This window comes from Nyctereutes procyonoides, unplaced genomic scaffold, assembly GCF_905146905.1.
Source record: "Nyctereutes procyonoides isolate TBG_1078 unplaced genomic scaffold, NYPRO_anot_genome, whole genome shotgun sequence".
Classification (NCBI taxonomy): domain Eukaryota; kingdom Metazoa; phylum Chordata; class Mammalia; order Carnivora; family Canidae; genus Nyctereutes; species Nyctereutes procyonoides.
The window spans coordinates 37308666-37330674 of record NW_026575126.1 but is presented as its reverse complement, the minus strand read 5'-3'; the positions used below and the strand labels follow the sequence as shown (position 1 = coordinate 37330674).

The 22009-nt window shown below is 51.6% G+C and overlaps 1 protein-coding gene across 2 annotated transcripts in view; it reads left to right on the top strand.

Annotated features, from left to right (window-relative positions):
* The first annotated feature begins 5178 nt into the window (after positions 1-5178).
* Positions 5179-22009, top strand: part of NPRL3 (NPR3 like, GATOR1 complex subunit) — a 37548-nt gene continuing 20717 nt past the window's right edge. Inside the window, exons 1-5 of one of the 2 annotated variants that reach the window (XM_055339840.1) lie at positions 5179-5340; positions 8472-8541; positions 12955-12993; positions 16432-16561; positions 18153-18227. In XM_055339840.1, the coding sequence (XP_055195815.1) occupies positions 5223-5340; positions 8472-8541; positions 12955-12993; positions 16432-16561; positions 18153-18227 (432 nt within the window). In that variant the 5' untranslated portion in view covers positions 5179-5222. The remainder of the gene's footprint in view (positions 5341-8471; positions 8542-12954; positions 12994-16431; positions 16562-18152; positions 18228-22009) is intronic. The other variant, XM_055339841.1, reaches the window with a different exon arrangement.

Sequence of the window (22009 nt, the reverse complement as noted above, 5' to 3'; positions counted from 1 at the left end):
TTATAGAAATTTAAAATACAGTCTGGGTCTAAATTCCTGGTCAGGGACGCCTGGATGGCTCAGTGATTGAGCATCTACCTTCAGCCCAGGGCATGACCCCGGGGTCCCGGGATCGAGTTCCACGTCAGGCTCCTGCATGGAGCCTGCTTCTCCCTCTGCCTGTGTCTCTGCCTCTCTCCGTGTGTCTCTCATGAGTAAATAAATAAATAAATAAATAAATAAATAAATAAATCTTAAAAAAAATTCCTGGTCAGATTTCTGTCATATCTCCCTCAATTCTGTTGTTTACCTCTGCTCTATTTTTTTTAAGATTTTATTTATTTATTTGAGAGAGAGAACAAGCGAGAGAGAGACAGCAGGAGTGGGGTGGGGGACAGTGAGGGTTGAGAGATGGAGGGGGAAAGAGAAACAGACTCAATACTGAGCAGGGACCCTGACATGCGGGGCTCAATCCCAGAACCCAGGGATCATGACCTGAGACGAAGGCAGACCCTTACCCGATAGAGCCACCCAGGTGCCCCTAAGTCTACTCTTCATACTCTTTTTGGTTGAACAGAAGTTTATCATTTATTTTATTTTTTAAAGGTTTTATGTATTTATTCATGAGACACACACAGAGAGAGGCAGAGACACAGGCAGAGGGAGAAGCAGGCTCCACGCAGGGAGCCCGATGTGGGGCTCGATCCCGGGACCCTGGGGTCATGTCGTGAGCTGAAGGCAGACGCTCAACCCCTGAGCCACCAGGCGTCCCAAAGTTTATCATTTTAACAGTAAAATTTAGTTATTTTTTTGGTCCTATTTAAAAATGTTGTACCTTCCTATTTACAAAAGCCAAATGTCTATCAGTTGAGTGAATGAACAAATTACAGTATTTCCATTCAGTGAGACATTATCCACTTTATTCGCTTTATTTCTATGAAGCGAATAAAGTGAATATTTTCTATAGAATATTTCTATGAAGTGCTTTCTATGAAGCACTGACACCTGCTACAATGTAGATGAACCCTGAAACATTCCATCAAGTGAAAGATGTCACACACCAAAGACCACATGGTGTATGATTCCATTCATAGGAAATGTTAGACGGGAAAATGCTTTCCGACAGAAAGCAGATGAGTGGGTGCCAGGGGCTGTGGGGAGGGGAAGGGACAGCGATTGCATAATGGGTACTGAGTTTCCTTTTGGGATAACGAAAATACTCTGGTTATGGTTGCACAGCACTGTGAATATACAAAATGCCACTGAATTGTTCACTTTGGAATGATTAGTTTTGCATTATGCAAAATTTAACTCAATTTCCTAAAAAGTGATGTAATCGTTGTGGTGGACACGGAGGTGAAGAGAACCTTCCATGTTACCTTGTAAGAACTTTACTGTTTGGTCTTTGAAGTTGGGCAACAGCCCGCCTGGACTGGTCTTGCACACGGTGTGAGGTGAGGTGTGCTGTGGCTTTAGTAACATCTGTCCTGTGTGCTGTCTGAATTCCGGGTACGGCACCAAACACTCCCCATGTTGGGTGTTTGGTCCTCACAGCTCTCTGTGGGAGCAGTTTTTTAAATTATCATTACATGCTTTAAGATAAGGAAATCGAGGCTCAGGAGGGTTATGAAATGTTCAAAGTTTCAGTGAAGGAGGGAACCAGCCCCGTAGGTAGAGGAGACGTAGGTTTGGAGTGGGCCACATTGCTGGCTCTTTGGGGCTCAGGCAAGTCTCTTCTATCTCTCGGCCTGGGTTTTCCCACCTGGGACACAAGGAACCCGAGCTGGGCAGTGCTCCAGGACACTGGGACTTCCTGAACTCCAAGCTCTGGGCTCACACAGAGCTGGTGTAGTTTGGGCTGAGCTCAGAGGGCCCCTGGTGCCTCAGCAGAAGGCTGTGATGGGGTCAAGAGACCCTTTCCTGAGAGCAGCTCCTGGGTGGCCCTGGCCAGGCTAATTAACCTTGTAAACCCCGGTTCAACATCACCAACCTGTCAGGTGAGGTTTAAAATAGCTCCCGCTTCACTGCTAGGAGGGATGATCTGTTGCCACAGGACCTCAAGACACGGCAGCATGAATTCGAGATTAAAATATTTTTAAAAGGTTTTATTTATTCATGAGAGACACAGAAAGAGAGAGGCTGAGACACAAGCAGGCTCCATGTGGGGAGCCGATGTGGGACTTGGTCCTGGGACCCTGGGGTCACGCCCTGGGCTGAAGGCAGATGCTCAACCATCAAGCCACCCAGGTGTCCTGAATTCAAGATTATTGTAGTTACTATGGTGAGTGGGTGATGCTTTCTGGGCAGGAGCAGTGCAGCGGAGAAAGTGCAGAGGTTGAGGGGTCTGAGATAGGGAATGTGAGCCCGCTTGGCCCTCTGACAGGTAGTGGAAGCTCTATTGGGCCCAGAACAAGTGGCAGGACTGATAAGGCCTGACCCATCAAGTGGCCTCCTAGCCCTGCCCAGGGGGGGACCCAGGGTGAGCCGAAGGGTCGGGAATTTTGGTTTCCAAGAATCCAGTTATCTTCAAAAAAGTAGGCTACTAAACAGACTTATTTAAATTTAAAATGAGGATGTAGAGGCATGGGGTGTTAGCAGGGAAGTCTGAGGCTGTGAGCTAAGGTTGGCCCTGGGCATATGTCCAGGAGACTGAGGGCTTTGAGCTAGGACCACATTTAGAAGCCACCTGCTCCAACTGTGTCACAGATGGGGAGGCTCAAAGCAGGGCCAGCCTCCCCTGGGTCCCTCCAGCTGCCAGCACCAGACTGGACTGGCCAGGGAATGACAATGTACTCTGACTGCTGTAATAGCCCAGTGAGGCAGACGAGCGTGGACCCTGAGATGCTGTCAGGGAGGGTGGTGTGGGAGTCAGACCTCCACTCCTTCCAGTCCAGCCCTGGAGAGCCTCACACCTGAGCCCTGCTAGGGCAGCCTAGGAAGGGATGCATTCGGGACCTCTGTGGCCTGGGTCCTGGTGGTCTCCCTTTACGTTTCATGGGTTCCAATCTCTTGATAAAATATTAACCATAGAGCCAGAAAAATAAACAGCAGATGCTCTTGTGCAGGTTACTAGCAGAAAGCGGGCCCTGAGTCAGCAACTGGAGAATGCTGGGTTCCTCCAAGTCTGGGCCCTCCCCCAGGTCAGGGACAGCCACTGGACATCAGGCTTCCTCTCCCAAGTTCTGGAGTCACGAAACTGCCCAAAGGGGCAGCAGCATGGTCAGGGAACTCAGAGGAAGGAGGCCTGCACCAGAGTCCTGGACCCCATGTGCAGGTCCTCGCAGATTCCCAGTGTCCCTGTAGAGAGGCCGCCCTGATTGCAGCTGGCTGTCCCCCAGACGACAGTTTCTTCTTCCCCATCGCCCCAGCTCCTGGGGTGTCACCTCCTCCTCCTGTGCCCACATTTCCATCCTAGGGACTTTCCTGGTAACTGAAGAACTCAGAAACCTGTGGATTTTCCATAAAATCAAAATTTTATGAGACTAGTAAAAAGTCCTGCAGAATCTGTGATAATAAATAAATGATCTTAAGGAAAAAAAAAGGGGGGGGCAGCCCGGGTGGCTCAGTGGTTTTATTTATTTACTCGTGAGATACACAGAGACAGGCATGTGTGGAAGTGCTCTCAAATGAATAAAATATACAAAATCTTAAAAAAATAAAGCGTGCAGTTCAGTGCGTTTTCGTACAATCAGAAGGCTGTGCAATCATCAACACGATCAATCTTAGAACATTTTCATCATGCCGAGAGATGCTGCGTGCCCCAGCAGCCACACACTTCCAACCCCCGGCCCAAAACCTTCTCTATTTTCTCTGTAGCTAACCCTGCTCTGGACATTTCAGATGCGTGGAACCACACGCGTGTGTGCTTCCAGGGTTCCGTCGCACCCGCGTACTTCGTTCCCTTTTATGACTGAATACTATTTCATTGTTTGGCTTATACCATATTGTATCGTCGACCCACCAGCTGATTTCAGCTGCTCTGAATGATGCTGTGTGAACATAGCAGTTTGTGTGAGCTGATGTTTTCACTGGTCTCGGGTCTACAGCTAGGAGGGGGACGGCTGGGCCACACGGGAAGTCCGTGTTCAACCTCCTTCAGGATCGCCTGTTTTCCAAGGTGGCTGCACCATTTCGGGTTCTCAGCAGCAGCAGGTGAGGGCCGTGACTCCCCCGCACCAGGTAAGGGCTGTGACTCCCCCTGCAGCAGGTGAGGCCCGTGACTCCCGCCGCAGGTGACCCCGGGGTCGCCAACCCCCCTGTTCCTTGGGCTCAGGTCACCGCGCCCGCGGGTGTGCCGTGTATCTGCAGGGATGTGGGGCACCTTTTCATGAGCTTGCTGGGTATTTGTCTGCATTCTTTGGAGAAATGGCCTTTCACATCCTTTGCCCACTTTTTTTAAGCTTCTGTGTATGATTTTTGAATGCCTGCACCCCCGGCGTGGCTCAGACACCTTCTGCCCCGGCCACCAGCGCCCCGGGCGCCCAGCTGTCCGTCGGCGGTTCTGCTCTCTGCTGAGCCCTTAGGTCCGCTGTGTCGTCCGCGAGCTCCGGACACGACTCCCTCGCGGGACGCGCACGTGTTCCCTCCTCCGCGGACTTTCCGGGCGCCCCGGGGGACGGAGGTCTCTAAGTGCCACCTGACTTCTGCAGGCGGCGTGTCACCCACGCGCCCCAGCCCTGTGGGGTCAGGGGCCTCCTGGAAGCTGTCACCTGGGGCTCTGGCCCCCTGAGGAGGTGTTTCCACTTCTTTAACTTCCGTTCCTTTACCAACCTGGAGCTCGAGCCGCGGGCTCGCGGAACGCGTTCCGCCGCCTCCACGCCGGGGGGTGGGTCCCTTCCTCCCGGGCTGGCTGGCGGCCCCGCGCATGCGCCCCGCCTTCCGACCGGCCCCGCGCGTGCGCGCAGGTCGCCTGCGCACTGGTCCCCTGCGCCTGCGCGGACGCTCCTCCGCCCTCCCCCCCCCCCCCCGCGCAGGCGTGTTCTGCGGGGCTGCTTGGCCTCGTCGCGCGGGCCTCGGGAACTCGGCGGACGCGGGGGGCGGGCGTGGGTGTAGAGGCTCGCGGCGCCCCAGTCCCGCAGCCCTGGGCGCGACCTCGTCAGGCTCCTTCCGCCCCGCCCGGGGCCTCCCGCCCCGCGGCCCGGCCTCCTCGGGGACCCCGCCGGCCCGGCCCCGCCCCCGACACAAGCCCCGCCCCGACACAAGCCCCGCCCCCAGGTCCCGGCCCCGCCCCCCGCCGTGGCAAGATGGGCGACAACACCAGCCCCATCAGCGTGATTCTGGTGAGCTCGGGCAGCAGGGGCAATAAACTGCTGTTCAGGTACCCCTTCCAGAGGAGCCAGGAGCACCCCGCGTCCCAGACAAGTAAGTGAGCGCGGGCGAGGGGCCCGGCGCTCCCCTCCCCCTGCCCCCCCTCCCCCTGCCCCCTTCCCTCTGCTCCTCCCCTCCCCCCTCCCTGCCCTCCCCCTGCTCCTCCCCCCTCCCTGCTCCTCCCCTCTCCCCACCCTACGCCCCTCCCCTACTCTCCCCTCTCCCTTACGTCCCCTCTCCCCCTCCCCTTCCCTCTCCCCCTCCCCCCTCCCCTTCCCTCTCCCTTCCCCTCCCCCTCCCCCCCGCCCCCTTCTCTCTACCCCCCCCCGCGCGCCAGTGGGCACGCCGTGGACCTTGAGGCCAATGCCTGCTCCATGCGTTCGGAAAAGCACAGTCAGAAGCATCACGGTAATCCCACCCGCCGACGCCCCGCAGTGCCTCCAGGCGTTAAGTGTGTATCTAAGCATCCTATGAACGTTGTCAGCTTGAGTGACACAAACCTGCAGGTAGAGGCCCTAGAGGCCCTGCGTTCCGGGGACCCCCGCCCCGCCTTCGCGGGCGAGCACCTGCCCTCGGGCACCTGCCCCTGCTGTAGGGCTGCGCGCCGTCCTGCCACGGTCCCCTCTCTCCGTGGAGCCCTTCCCAGGGTGTAGAAAGACCCCCCCCTTCCCCTGTGGATACACACTGAGGTCGCTTGCGGTCTGTCACTATCACGAATGTGCAGTTCTTCATCTACATTTTGTCTTAAAATTACATTTAAATTCGTTAATATGGTACAGGTTTTAAAGGTACAAAAGGTATAGATGACGAAAGGGACGATCTTTCCCACACTCCCCCAGGCACTCCTTTTCCCTCGTAGGGGCAGCTGCTGCTACTGTTTTCCTGTGCGTTTTCCCTGAACCTTCCGTGTAAACACAAGCATGTGCACACTTTTTTAAAAATCCTATGTTTTTCAAATTTTTATTTTGAGTAATCTCTACACACCACGTCCGGCTTCCACTCGCAACCGTTAGCTCAGGAGTTGCATGTGCTTCTGACAGAGCCAGCCAGGTGCCCCCATGTTCTTTTTTCTAAGCAGAAGTGTCGCGGCTGGCGCGAGAAGGTCCGGATTCAGGAACCGAGGGCAAGGGGATGAGAAAGAAACAAGAGACTAAAAGTTCATGGGATAGGAGGTTCCATGCAGCTGATGGCCGCAATGGACAAGCTTTATTTTTGCATGTAGAGTTTATATAGCCTCTGTAAGCAGGCGGCTTATTTCTTTAAGGAGAAGTACATCTCGCGCACAAACATACATTGTTTTTAAGACTGACACCTGTTATTTGTTTAAGCAATAGAGCATGAAGGCCACATATAGACTAAACAGTGAAGTTTGTTTATTAAGTAATGTCTGCCAAGGCGGTCATGTGTCAGGCCACCTTCTTGCTTACTTTATGGGAACTTGTCTCGATAACATTTTAAAGGAGAAGCAAATATGTACATTTACTTCCATAAGGGGGAAGAGCTAGGTGCAGCCCCAGCAGGTTGGCCAGGTATGACAAGGAGCCTTTGCTCAACCCAGAACCCTGCCTCGCGCCGCAGGACTGCGGGTTGGCCAGGGACAACAGGGAGCTTTGGCTCAACTTGGAACCCTGCCTCGCGCCGCAGGACTGCGGGTTGGCTAGGGACGACAAGGAGCTTTGGCTCAACTTGGAACCTTGCCTCGCACTGCGGGACCGCTCCCAACACAGAAGTGAACACACTACACGCACTTTTGCCCTGTTGTTTTCTTATTCACTTTACATCTTGAATATACATTTGGGATTATGGTCAGAGTCATGGGATGAACATACTATATTTATTTAGTCCTCTGTTGATGGGCATTTGAGCTGTTTCCATGGGCGCCTGGATGTCTCAGTGGTTTAAATATCCACCCTGGGCTCAGGTCATGATCTCGGGGTCCTGGAATCGAGCCCCAGGTTGGGCTCTCTGCTTGGTGGGAAGCCTGCTTCTCCCTCTGTCTCACCTCCAGCTCCTTACCTTTCTCTCATTTTCTCAAAATATTTAAAAAAAAAAGTTGTCTCCACACTTTGGCTAATACAAACGGTATCAATGTATTTTTCTGTAAACATTATCATTTTTCCAAATAGAGGATGAGTTCCCCAAAGTAGGATGGTTGTATCTAGGGGATAATGAACATATCCCAAGCAGGCTCCGTGCTCAGCGTGGAGCCCCATGGGGGGGGGGGTCAGTCTCACCACCCTGAGAGCATGACCTGAGCTGAAATGGAGTCCCACCTGAGTCATCCAGGTGTCCTGATAGTGGTTTTGATGTACATTTGTCTTATGACTGAGTGAACATATTTTCCTCTTTTTTTAAAGATCTTATTTATTTATTTATTTTTTTTTTTATTTATTTATTTATTTATTTTTTATTTTTTTTTATTATTCCTGAGAGACACAGAGAGAGGCAGAGACACAAGCAGAGGGAGAAGCAGGCTCCCTGTGGGGAGCCTGATGCAGGACTCGATCCCAGGACCCCGGGGTCACGCCCGGAGCCAAAGGCAGACCCTCAGCCACTGAGCCACCCAGGCGTCCGGAAAATAAAACTTTTTTTAAAAAAGATTTATTTATTTAAGAGAGAGCATGTGCATATGTGAGCACGTGTAGTGGGGGGAGGCACGGAGGGAGAGGATCTTCCAGTGGACTCCTCTCGCTGAGTGAGGAACCATCTCTGCATGGAGCCTGCTTCTCCCTCTGCCTGTGTCTCTGCTTCTCTCTCATGAAAAAATAAAATCTTAACAAAAAAAATAAGCGCAGTATTTGTCCTTCTGTGTCTGGTTCCCTTCACTGAGTTTAATGTTTTCCAGCTCTCCATGTTGTAGCATGTATCAGGAACTCTGTTCTTTTTATGGCCATTGTGTATATACACCACGTTTTATTTTTTACTTTTTTTTTTTTTTTTTTTTAAATTCTTGAGAGACACAGAGAGAGGCAGAGACACAGGCAGAGGGAGAAGCAGGGTCTCTGCCGGGAGCCCGATGCGGAAGTCGACCCAGGGCCTGGGATCACGCCCTGAGCCAAAGGCAGACGCTCAGCTGCTGAGCCCCCCAGGCGCCCCTACACCACGGTTTAGAAGCTGTCACCATCCTCCTGGATGTGGTTGGATCCTGTTTTCTAGCTGCTCTCCCCTTTTTTGCCCTCACTCAGATAAGCCTCGTAGCAGATATGCCGTCAACAACACTGGAGACCACGCTGATGACCAGGACGGTGATTCCAGGTAAGAGCCTGCAGTCACTGTGATGGGGCTCGTCCTGCCCCCGGGCCTGGGACCCAGAGGTGGTCTCCCGTGAGAAACCTGCTGTCCTTTTCCCGTTGGGTGGGTATTTCAGGTTGTACAGAGCTGAGGGGGTGCCACCAATGTCTGACTTGCTGCATAGTTTGGTCACACATTCCAGCCGTGGAACTGGTTCTGGGTGAAGCCGACTGGAGAACAGATGAGACCAGAGAGAACATTTGTCTTCGGTGAGAGGAACAGGGAGAGAAGCAGACCCTGGTGCTGTCTTCAGACCTGACTCTTCAAGTGTGCGCCCAGAGGTCACATGTGGGTGCTTGTTCAGGTGGTGAGGAGGGCTGAGAGCCAGGGCTGCTGTGACCCTTGCTCCTTTAAGGCAGAGGTGAAAGGTCTTTTCTTTCCTTTTTAAAAAATTTTTTTTAAAGAATTTATTTATTTATTCATGAGAGACACAGAGAGAGGCAGAGACACAGGCAGAGGGAGAAGCCGGCTCCCTGCAGGAGCCCGATGCGGGACTCAATCTTGGAACCCCGGAGCCGAAGGCAGACCTCAACCACTGAGCTGCCCAGGCGTCCCAGGTCTTTTCCTTCCTGTGTGTCCTCCCCCTGCTTTTCCTGGGAAGTGCTGTCAGGTGGCAAGCATCAGAAATAACCACTGTGGTCATTGTCTTATGTTCGTTGTAAAGCCTAGTACGTGGTAACAGGCCCAGTTGAAGGAGGAAGGATTTTAGGTAGCCAGTCCTGGTGCCTCTGTACACAGCTGGGACATGCATGAAGGGAAGACAGCCTGCACCGTGCCATGGCGGAGTAGCTGAGGCCCCCACCAGGCCTTTGCCATGGAGTGGACGAGCACAGTCTCCTCAGTTCCTCAGTTCTCGTGATGAGGCACCACCCCTGCCATGGTATTGTGCAGTTCCGCAGGTCTGGTTTTTAGCCTTTTTGGTGAGGATATTGGGGGCCTCTGGCATGACCAATGACCGCCTCTGAGGGCAGCAAGCTTTGAAGGAGAGAGCAGGGGGTGCGGGGAACTGACCGTTGGACATCCATGGGTGGTCCTGCATGATGTAGAAGCCATGCTCACCGTGTCCTCTGACGTGGGCCACTTGGAACAAACTCCACTTGGCTACAGGTGCACAGAAAGCTTTTTGCCCTGCCCCGTGGGGTGGGTGCATTTTGTCCTCCATCTGTGGCATAGATTTGTTTAGAGGAGGGCTGGCCACCTGCTTGCCCTTCCCCGAGCTCCTCAGATGTCAGGCTCAGGCTGCAGAAGATGCAGAAAGTGCTCTGGGAAAGGTCTCTGTGGGATTCCTGGGAGGCTGGCAGTGCCTGACCCCTGCTGTTAACTCTCAAGGCTTGTAACAAAAGACTAAGAGAAAGTTTCTAGAGAATTATTTCAAAATTTGGCATAAAGAAGAGGAGAAACCATGGGAAGGGAGCAAGACATTGTGGGCCTATCGGGATCACAGATACCCTGTTCAATAAGAGCTGGTTCTCTGTACTCTCTCAAGTTTAAGAATTCCCTCCTTTGGTAATTGTAGCATATTATAGTATCTGATGATCCCACTCCCCACCCGCCCTTGTTTTCAGAGATACGGGTAATACCTCTGAGCGCCCAGCTGTATTTCATCACGTTGGCTTGCCAAGCAAGCCTCTGGTGCCTGAGGAGCCGTGTCATGGCTCAGACATCTTCCTGGAGCAGTACAGTGTTCTCAGGGGTCTAAGGTGCTTTTTTTCTGGAACCAGTAGAATGTCCCTGCTTGTTGTTTTGTCAGACAGAAGCCATGTTAATAGGCCACTCGTGCAGCATCTTGAGTGTGCAGAGAGATGGGCCCTGCCCTGGAGGGATGAGGATGCGGGCTGTGCTGCCCAGGCGTGAAGTCACCATTTAAATAGAAATGAAATTCAAAAAAAAAAAAAAAAAAGAAAGAAAGAAATTCAGTTCATCCGTCGCATTTCAGGTGTTTGGGGGCTGCAGGTGACTACTGGCTACTATCTGAGTAGTTCAGATTTAGAGTATTTCCACCACTGTAGAAAGTTCTGTTGGACAACAGTGGCTTAGTGTGTGTGCTGGTTCAGGGTATAAGAATTAACTGTCAGGTTTAAAAAAAAAAAACACAGTAAACTCTTTTATTTTAAAAAAAAAGCCTCATAGAATTCAGTAGGAGAGAAGAAAATGGATACTGTCCGTTGTCTTTAAGGTTTGAAATTCAAATGTAGGAAAGTTGTAGCACTCCTGTTGGATGAGTATTGGGGACCAGGGAGCTCATGCTTTGCTTTGTTTTTTTAAGGTTTTTATTTATTTGAGAAGGAGTGAGTGAGACATAGAGCACACCCTGGGGCAGAGGGAGAGGAAGAAGCAGGCTCCCTGATGAGCAGGGAGCCTGACATGGGGCTCGATCCCGGGACACTGGGATCATGACCTGAGCCCGAGGCTGATGCTTCACTGACTGAGCCACCCAGGTGCCCCTGGGGAGGTCATGCTTAATAGCATTTTGCATCCACCACACTTGCAGGGGCAAAAACCATCAGGAGAGGTCCTGGAGAAAGCCTGCTGTCAGTCACAATGGGTGTCACTGGCACCATCCCTCCCAGTCGGATTGTTCTGGGTACTGTCTCAGAGAAGGGGAAGCTGGTAGCTTGGAGAAGAGTCGACTTCATTTTGAAACACTCAGAAATCATTTTACTTGGGATATCATCCAGAAGACCTTGGAAGCATGAAAGATTTCTGGCCATACCTTTTAATTCTCAGTTGGTGTCGTGGGGGCGGTGGAATCAGGTGGCAGTGCTGCCCACCCCTCTCTAAGTAGTGGGTCAGCTTTGGGGCACATCCACACCCTCCGCTGGATGGGAGGGTTTGCACACTGACACGCCGCTGGTCCGCTATACCAGGTGCACCGGGGGCCCCAGCAGGCCTCTCCTGATAGCTTTGCTATCAATGCACAGAAGACAGATAAGCAGTGTTGTCCTCAAGCTTGGGCATCCCCCAGCCCTTTCCTGGCCCAGCCAGTACGTCTACGCTGGCGCATCCACACGGGCTCATGCCTGCAGGCCGTGTGCTGGGACAAGTAGTGGTTTGGGTTCTGGGTGTGACTCTCATTGTGCACCTGCATTGTGTGATCTTGGGCCCCTTCCTCGTACCACAGCCTCAGTTTACCACCACCCTCAGTCTTAAGTTGCCTGAGGGTGGCAAGGCACCTTGGCCTCCCCCTCCCAGGTCTGCTATTGTGGGAACATCTGGGTCTTGGTGAGAGTACTGGCTGGTGCCTCTGCCTCCCTCAGAGGGGCGGACACAGGTTCATGGAACATGCTGCGGGGGGTAGGGGGCTTAACATGTCACCTCTACAGCATTAGAAAAGACGGCTGCTGATACTTGGAAGCCCCACATGCTTCTTCCCTTTTGAAAGTAGAGGGGTTTTGTTGTGACCTGTCTGCTTGCCGAAGATGAAAGTTGTAGGAGTTGGACTTGGGCTTCTAGGGGATTCTGACCAGGGTGATCTTGGGAAGGCCCCAAAACGTCTTACCCCTTCCATACTGTGCACACTGATGAACTGACCTTTGGGAGCTGTTGAAAACAGGAGCTCCCTGTTGTGTGTTTCTCTCACGTGGGTCTGTGGCTTGTGTGCCTTGGTGAGAGCTGTGGGAGCAGCAGGCCCCGCGGGGCGGCCCCGCGATCATGGCACAGCAGCGCAGCCGGCTCTTGTCCCTCCAGTGCTGTCTCCAGTCTGGGGTCTGGCCTCCTTTCTGTGTCCTGGATACTGGGAAAGCAGCCTGTCCCAGAACACGGTCCGCTGCACAGTAACGTGACTCTTTTAAACATAGTCTCTAAAAAACTTAACGTTGCGCAGCGCGGAGGTCCCATACATCATGTACAGACTCGCCACAGCGTTCTTGCTGCCAGAGGGCCCGTGGTTCTGTGCTGAGCAGAGGCTCAGTGAGCGCGGGTGCGTAGGCAGTCACAGTATCTCAAGAGTTGGGGCCGAGTGTTCAGTGGCATCCTGCGGTCCTCATAAGGCTTTTCTGGACGGGAATCTCTGCGGACCTTCCCGAGATGCAGTGCTTGTGCGTGGGTGTCCGGCCAGTGTCTGTGGTGCTGGGCTCCAACCCAGATCTTCTAGCCTCGCTCTTGCTTCTGAAAACGGGCTCTCACTTGTGCCCAGGCTCTGTTTACCTGTGGGAGTCTGAGCTTTTGTGAGAAAACCGTGGTAAGTCTTCCCCTTGGCAAGCGTCTGTCTCTTCTTTCTTGTCCGGTAAGTTGCTCAGCCTTGCTCTCCGCAGTTAACGTTTACGGTGGTGCTTCTGCTAGACATTAATACCGTTTTAATGAAACAGCCTTGTAATGATTCATGATTTTTAAAATTGGTGTGTTTGTTTGGTCTTGATGGTCCTGTTCCCATTCCAGCGAGCCATGTCCTCCAACCGATGAGCGATTGGTTGCAGGGTAAGAGCAAGACTTCTCCACCACCTGCCTGTCTTGATTCCTGCTGCCTTCTCTTGTAATTGTGCTTAACTCCTGATCGCCCTCAGTGTTGAAGAATGACTAACGAGGCACACAGGCTCTGGCTCGGACCTCACTGCCCAATCCCCCACGAGCACGCAGGCTTCCCATGGCCCCTGCCCTTTCTCCACCTGGAGTTATTCAGCTTTTCCACATTACCTGGGAGGCCAAGACAACATTGGCCAGGGCCAGGGAGACTTTTGGGACCAGGTATGCACACAGACCTCCCCTCCTCCAGGAAGGCCCCAGTGGCCCCAGGAATGTGGTAGGCAAGCAAGAACAGAGCTCCTTACCTCTCTAGCAGCCTCCCCCTACAGAGACCCTTGTTCATTGCTTCTTGCCTTCATTTCTCAGAGGGGTTGTAGGAGGCCTCTCCTGAGGACCAGGTGTTGAATGTGATGCTTGGACTTAGATGTATGTGTGCTCGTGAGAGGCAGACGTGTTCCCGTGGAGCTTGTATGGCCCTTCCCCTGTGCCCCTGATGGGGCATCCCCCCCGGTTATTGGGGGTGCCTGGAGCATCTGTGAGCCACCCCTCTCCCCTTAAACGGCCGGGGGCAGAGGGGAGTTCCTTTCCACACTGTCTCTCTCTCTCTCTCTCTTTTTTTTTTGTCAAGCCAGAGGAAAAGCCCCTCCTGAGTATCCCAGCAGCAGTGGACGGCCCTGCCTGTTTTCCAGCTGGGCTGGTTCATCTCAAATGCTTTTATGTTTTTTGAACTTTGAAGTTCTTTCGGGAATGTTAGTTTTTATAACAGTTGTTTTATTCTGTTGTAACACATTTCCCAGGCTGTTCCTCCTCAAAGCAAGGGGAAAGGATTTTTGTAAATTCTGAAAACAAATATTGTCAGTTATTTTTGTTTTACTTTGCTGTTTCCATCAGTTATGTCCCCTCCCCCAAATCTCACGATAGAACTCTGACTTGGTGAGTGCTACGTCGGCAGATGCAGAACGTGAAGTGTAACCCACTCAAGTATTTTTTTTTAAATTGTAAATGTGTGATATTAGTGTCCCGTGAGCAGGTTCCTGTGTGGGTCACACTAGCTCAGACACGCAGAGCAGCTGAGCGCCGTCCTGCTGGCCACCCCGGAGAGGCCTCCCTGACGGGCCATGTAGGGCAGCGTGGCTTTTCACTTCAGCAGTACACGGCTCTCAAGTTGGCCTCCTCTGTTCTGTCCTTTCTGGACTCAGACGGGGAAGTGCTTTTTATTTGGCTCTTGGAAGGGTACCTCTTGGGTTTGGATATTTACAAAGGTGAGCTGGGCCGCCACCGTCTGCCTCTGAATCTCACAGCCAGACTTGGGTTCCTGGACTGGTGGCTAATGGCCAGGGCCGAGGCCCGTCTATGGCTCTTTGTGATGGAGCAGAGGTTTTTAGTGGAGATTTTTGGATATCACAAGAAAAAGTGAACCCTCTGGAATGGTAGGAAGTTGTTCTTCTGTCTGTTATCTCTGTATCCCTTGTATCACCGGGTGGCAGAGTGGAGGGGTAGTGTGTGTTTAGATAGCATATGAAATATTAGCACTGGATCAGTTACTAGAGCTGATGTGTTTATTAGGGTCTTGCCATCCTGAGCCCTCTCCACCGTCACTGTGTCCCTTAGGTGGGAGTTACAGGACAGAGTGAGCCAGGGAGTTTTTGAAGAAAGCATGTAATGCCTCCTGCCTGAGACTCTGGAATCTTCCATCTCTGGTTTATTCACTCCCAGAGAGCGGTATTCCTGGGAAGGAATGACCCACATTGGGCAGCCGAGGGCTTGAGCTGTGGGTCTCAAGGTTCCCAGAATGTCTCTGACAACATTGGTATCAGGAGGTCCAACTGCAGTCCTGACCGTGCAGGAGGCAGGGCGGCCCGTTCTGACCCAATGCCCTGCATCTGGTTTGCTTGGGGACCACAGAGCAACCAAGGGCACCTAGAGGACCACGTAGGTCCTGGGGGAAGGCTGGAGGGCAGTGTGACCAGCCCCCCTTGGCTTCCGTCCTGCCTGCGGGGGAGAGGCCTGGAAAGAGTCCCACAGCGGCCTGCTTTGCTTTAGTGTAGGTGGTGACACAGCGAGGCCCTTGCTCCAGGCTGGTTTCAAGTGTGTTGGACAGTGAGCCCCGCCGAGTGTGGGAGCCCAGAGCACTGACCCCCCCTCCTAGCTCACTTCATGTCAGAGCCATTCATTAGCTATTTCAGAGTTGCCCTGTGGCTGCAGTCTGCCGCAGAGCTTCCCTTTGGGGTTTAGTTGCCGCCGTCCGTCCCATAGCAAGCTCCTCTAGGAGAGAAGCATCTGGTCCCTCATTCACTGTAGCTCCTCAGTGAAGGCCCAGGACACACACCGGAGCATCTGTCCTCATTGGCCTCTTCAGGACGGTAGGGGTCTTGTTGCCCAGGGGCAGAGCATGGCCTTGGAGGAGCTGGAGCCACCTTCCCCAGCACAGTGTGCCGTTCTGAGCTGGATATTAGAGATGCTTTTCCAGGTGGAGAAATGAGCACAGGACTTGTCTCCCTTCTGGCTCCTGATCAGACACAACACATGAGTGTTTCTAGAGTGGAGGTTTCTGGAGCCTGGGCTCTGAGATAAGAGTCTGCACAGCACCCCCAGCACTCTCTTCCCTCTGGTGACTCTCCCTTATCTGCATCCCCTTGGGCAGGAAGGCACAGGGTTGCTAGTGGGGAGACATAGGTGTACAGAGGCAACTTGAGAAGGGATGAGCTCTGTAGTTTGCAGAGATCATAGCCAAACCTGCTGTCACACTACAGCCATTCCCACTTTACCACGGCATCCGGTCCTGTGCATCCTCAAGTTCATATCACATCATCGGTCCTACAGATTTTGCACATCTTAAAAGTTTCTTCCCTAGTTAAAAAGTAGAAGGTTGAAATGTTCAGGAGGGAACGACTGGGCAGCTGTGCCGTGAGGAAGGTAATTAGCACACTGCAGTTAGTGTTGTCCTTTACACACCTGGGGGTGGTAGGTCCTGGGGGTTGAGGGGTCAGCCCAGCAAACCTGGGCCAGTCGGGAGCTCCCCCAATCCTCGTGTGCCTTAATGAGTGGCTACTTAGGGCAGTGTCGGCTCCAGCTGTTGTCCTCCCTTTAAAAGCAAACTGCAACTTGTTTTCTCTCTTGAATTTCATAGAGCATGCCAAGAAATGACAGCATGTGCCTTCAGTCTATGCTTTTCATGCCTTTTACCTTGTAATTCTGGTGATTTTATGTCCCTAATCTTGGGGATTGCTTCAAAAGGGCAACTGATAGAAGCTTCCAGGTCAGCAGTGGGGGGTAGAGCACTCCACGCACGAAGCTGCCATGTCCTGAGGCCTTTCCCCTCTGAGGGCAGGTGGGCATGGTACTGTGGCACTTTGTTTACTTATTTCTACTCTGCCCTTTTTTAATTTTAAGGTTTTCAGATGTCATTCTGGCAACAATTTTGGCAACCAAGTCTGAAATGTGTGGCCAAAAATTTGAACTGAAGATTGATAACGTACGGTTTGTTGGGCACCCAACACTGCTGCAGCATGCTTTGGGGCAGGTATGGCCCTCTGGGGGCGGGTGAGGTTCTCCCTGGGGCAGGTGAGGTCTCCCTGGGGCAGGTGAGGTTCTCCCTGGGGTAAGTATGGCTCTCCTTGGGGCAGATATGGCCCTTCCTGGGTAGGCACAGCTCTCCCTGAGCAGGCATGGTCCATCCTGGCTCTGGAGCCCTTGGGGGGCTGTGGCTCACACTGATTCTAGTGAGGGCCGCCATCGTGTCCTGCCGTGCATGCAGTTGGCTGCATACCCTCACAGGCCTCTGTGGTTTTAGTCTCTGCTCCTGGCTTTGGCTCTGTAATCTGGGTCTTTCCTGACTGCTGCCTTCCCCTGATATCTAGGACACCTGTTTCTAAAGTGGTGCAAGCATTTTTGTTATTTATTCAATGATGCCATAGCAAATCTGATTATTTCCTACATTTGTGCTAAACCCTGTATGTGCATTCTGTGATGAAGATGTTCCAGTACTGAGAGGTTTTAGCAAGATTGAATGCATTATTACCCAAGGGAATTTTTTTTTTTTTTTTAGATATTATTTATTTATTCCTGAGTCACACAGAGAGAGGCAGAGACACAGGCAGAGGGAGAAGCAGGCTCCCTGTGGGGAGCCCGATGCGGGACTCGATCCCGGGACCCAGGATTACACCTTGGACTGGAGGTGGCGCTAAACCGCTGAGTCACCCGGGCTGCCCACCAAGGGAATTTGACACCATAACCTGCTAGTCAGTCCTTTGCACGCAGGCTGAATCAAATCAGGGCTTTCATAAGACAGGACGAGATTTCGCTCCATTTATATGATCCAGAATGCAGTTCTCAAATCTTATCCATGAATAAGCCCAAGGAAGGAGCTTCTGAGGCAGTGGAGGTGTGAGGACGTAGGGCCATGGCTGGGTGCACTGGACCCCACGGTGGCACCTTCCTCCTTCCCCAGAGCCCTGCAGACAGGGTGCAGTCCCCATTGCTGACTCCTGGGTTCTGGGGTAGATTTGACGTCCTGCCAGGAGTTGCACCTGACCAAACTGGGGTGACAAGCAGGATGGTTAAAGAGCTAGTTGGGATGGCCCAGAGAGATGTGACCCCCCCCCCCCCGGCAACACGTGTATTCTGTTTGATGTTTGTGACTTGGGGTGGTTGGATCCAGGCATCCCCTTGGTCTCTGCTCGCTCTGAGCGTTTTCTTGTCTCTTAATTGTCCTGAGTGGTTGCCATACCTGGCTGAGATGGATAACCCAGGTGGATGCTGAAAACAGCAATGGGGGAGGGAGAGTCCCAGCAGAGAACATCCCATCTGCTTAAGCCTCTCCCCGTCTTGTCTGGAGTGGGCACCTTAGCTGACTTCTGTTGACTGGGGTAGCGTCATCACTCAGGATCATAGCATTGACTTTCCCGCTCTTGTCTCAGCTGCATCTCCTTCTGTATCTGCTGCCTTTGCTTGCCCATACTGAGGCACTGAGCACTTCTCAAAGACCCAAGAGCTCTGTTTTACTCTGGGTCAGCTCTATTCTGGAACCTTTCCCCGTGCCTGAAGAATAGCACTAAACAGGATTTCTTGGGATGTGGTGGCTCTTACTCATTACAATTCCATTCCTTTTACAGGTTTCAAAAACAGATCCATCTCCGAAGAGGGAAGCTCCCACCATGATTCTCTTTAATGTGGTGTTTGCACTGAGGGTGAGTGAGTACAAGTGGCTGAAGAGCATGGGTGGGTCAGGGAGGAGAGTCCAGGGAGAGTGACAGTAGCTCGTTTCTGGTGAGTGTGTCATTGGCTCAGACTGCTGAGCTGGCCCAGCTGCTGCCCGGCTGGGGTCCTGGAGGAGTCTGCCCGTGTTGTTTTTTCTAAATAAAATGTACATCACATAACATTTACTATTTCAACCATTTTAAAGTGTGCAGTTTGGTGGCATCCCATAGCCACATTGTGTAACTGTCACCTGTTTCAGTTCCAGAACGTTTTCATTGCCCCCCAAGGAGACCATGTACTCCCCCTCTTCTCTCCTCTCCCAGCCCCTGGAAACCAGAATTTGCTTTGTTTATGGATTTGCCTACTCTGCAATCTCATGGAAATTGGATCCTGCAATATGCAACTTTTGGTGTCTTGTCTTCTTTCACTTAGTTCCTCCATGTGGTAACACGTTTCAGGACTTCATTCCTTTTTGTGGCTGAATTCTATTCCATTGTTTGGATGGACTACAGTTTATGCATTCATTCATCTGTTGACGAGCGTTTGTGTTACCTCTGCCTTTCGGCCATTACGGACGATACATGTTCATCAGTGTTATACTGTGACCAGCGCTATTACTGACATTTGGGTCCAAATGTTTGTGTGGACACCTGTTCTCTTTTCCTTTGGGCATATATCTAGGAGTGCAATTCCAGGGTCATGTGATAACCTGTTGAGGAACTGTACCAGACCTCTGCACCATTTTACATCCCGACCAGCAGTGTGTGTGTGTTCCAATGTCTCTACCTTCACACCAACATTGTTATTTTCTTTTTAAAAAATATTTATTTATTTATTTATTTATTTATTTATTTATTTATTTATTTGAAATATTTATTTATTTATTCGTGAGAGACACAGAGAGAGAGAGAGGCAGAGACACAGGCAGAGGGAGAAGCAGGCTCCATGCAGGGGGCCCGACGTGGGACTCAATCCCGGGACTCCAGGATCACGCCCTGAGCCAAAGGCAGATGCTCAGCTGCTGGCATCCCATGGCATCCCATGAAAGGACGCCCATGAAATTGCCTAGGAAATTTATATTGGGTGGCTGTTACATAGCGGAATTCCTTTGAAATATTCCACTATCTGTTTGCAATAAAATACTCAGTAGTTCTTTCTGGCTGGGCACATGTGATCTCATGATGGCGTTTCATAGAAATGCCTCAGACAAAGTGACTGAGTCTCCATGACAAGGAACAGTGTGTGCTTTGAAAGTCTTCGGGTGGCAGAAACAACACTACGCAGGGCACCTGTAAAATTGGTGCATTTTAAGTTTCAAGGTGCTTCTCTCTTTTGAGGGCTCTGTGTGTGGAGACCACACCACATTCACTGTGAATGGCTTAAAACCAAAATAATGCCAGAGAAAAGGTCCTTTGGAATGGAGTTTAATTTTTAAAACTAGACGACCTTGCCGATAAATAAGGAACCATATGTTAAGACAGAATGATTGGTTAAGGGGCGCCTGGGTGGCTCACCAGTTTAGTGCCGCCTTCAGGGGTGATCCAGGAGTCCCAGGATCGAGTCCCCCATTGGGCTCCCCTCAAGGAGCCTGCTTCTCCCTCTGCCTGTGTCTCTGCCTCTCTGTGTGTGTGTGTGTCTCATGAATAAATAAAATCTTAAAAAAAAAAAAAGCATTGGGATGGTTAACACTGGCTGTCCCTAGGGTGTGTGGTTCCAAGAGGGACCTTTGCCTTAGTAGTTCTGGCATTTTCACAGGGTGAATAATATAGGGCATGATATGTGAAATTGCCTAATGCAGACACCCCCAAAGAGAACTCCAGGAAGAAACAAAAGACCAAAAATCATGACGAATGCGGTCTGTGAGCACTGATAGGCCCTGTGGGATGGGCAGTGAGAAGCAGCCACGGCCCCACCCTGCAGGCAGGCCCTCGGCTCTGGGAAACAGCATGTGATAGCAGAATGGGAGACACCCTGGCTGTAGCAATCAAGAAAACAACCAGATTCTAAAGTTGTATGAAGACTTTAAAAATAATCATTAGGGGGCACCTGGGTGACTCAGTCATGAAATGTCTGCCTTCGGCTCAGGTCATGATCTCAGGTCCTGGGATCAAGTCCCACATCAGGCTCCCTGCTTAACGGGGAGTCTGCTTCTCCCTCTGCCTCTGCTGCTGCTCCCCCTGCTTGCATGCGTTCTCTCTCTCTCTCTGTCAAATAAATAAAATCTTTTAAAAATATATTATAAAATAAATACTTAGGCTGGAAATAATCCTGGTATCCAGTAGCTGGGGATTGGTTAGACAAGGTGGTAATTATTACACTGGCACATCTGTGGCTGTTAAAGTGAGGAGTGAGGATGAGGCCAGAGCTGGGAAGAGTATAGATGCGTCGGCGCCAGGTGAAACCAGCCTGCAACCAGGTACTGGAGGACCTCGTGCAGCACTGGCCTCACTGCTGAAGAGTGGGAGGAATTTTAATGTAGTGTTGATATCGTAAGGTAGGACGTTCTTTTAATGGCCATGTAAAGATGTATACTTACTTTTTACTTTGAAGGCTTTTAAAAAAACCCCAAACCAATGACAGTAGGTGGTGAAACTCTGATGTCCCATGATGTCATCAGGCCCCCGGCCCTGCCCGTTGCTCCCGTGTTTCAAGGCAAGCCCCAGGCCTCGTGTCTGTTCCTTGTATGTACTTCAGGCGCCAGCTCTATGAAACGGGAACATTTATGTTACACCATGATGCCCTTTCGCACCCGATACAGCTGGTGGTCATGGGGTATCAGCTAGTGCCTGCTCTGTTGAAACTTCCCTCAGTTGCCATCCATAGTTTTTGCCGTTGGCCTGTCTGGACCAGGATGAAAACCTGGCCCTCCCAAGGGTATGGGCTGTGTCTTAGGTCTCACCGCCTTGGTCCCACTGAATGGCCCATGTTTGGATTCATCTCCTAGTACTTGCTCTTGTTCATGTATTGCCTGCAAATTGGACATTTGCTCTGAAGCCCTCATTACATTTTTGGTACATTTTTTTTAAGATTTTATTTATTTATAAAAGACCCAGTGAGAGAGGCAGAGACACAGGCAAGGGGGAAGCAGGCTCCACGCAGGGAGCCCGACATGCGACTTGATCCCCGGTCTCCAGGATCAGGCCCTGAGTCAAAGACAGACGTTCAACCGCTGAGCCACCCAGGCGTCCTTTGGTACATGTTTTGAGAGCAAGAGTCGCACAGGTCATACCCTAAATTTCCTGCTGTTTTGTATCACCTGTGGGGGCAAATGTGTTTCTAAGAGTTCCTACTTGGGGCTGGCCCGTCTTAGGTGGTACCTCTCTCACTGTGGCCGGACGGAACCTTGTGTTCTGCAGGCACCTTGAGTGGTGCCTGGCCTGTGAAGCCAAACAGGACACCCCCCCCACACCCCACCAGTGCAGGTCATTGGGCCTTGCCTGGGTGACCCCCCCCCTCGCGTGCCTGGGAATGTGGGACAGGTAGGCTCAGGCTTCTGACTTAAAACACTGTCCTGTCCCAGCCAATGGGACCTTGAGCATAGGGTCAGGCTCTCAGGTGTGACTTGATTGTTTCTTTAAGGGGTAACATCTGCATAGGATCATTCTCCTTCCTCTGCTTTGCTGCTGAGACTATTTTGACACAGATTCTTTTTTTTTGTTTTTTAAATATTTTATTTGTTTATTCATGAGAGAGAGAGAGAGGCAGACAGACAGACAGACATAGGCAGAGGGAGAAGCAGGCTCCATGCAGGGAACCCAACGTGGGACTCGAT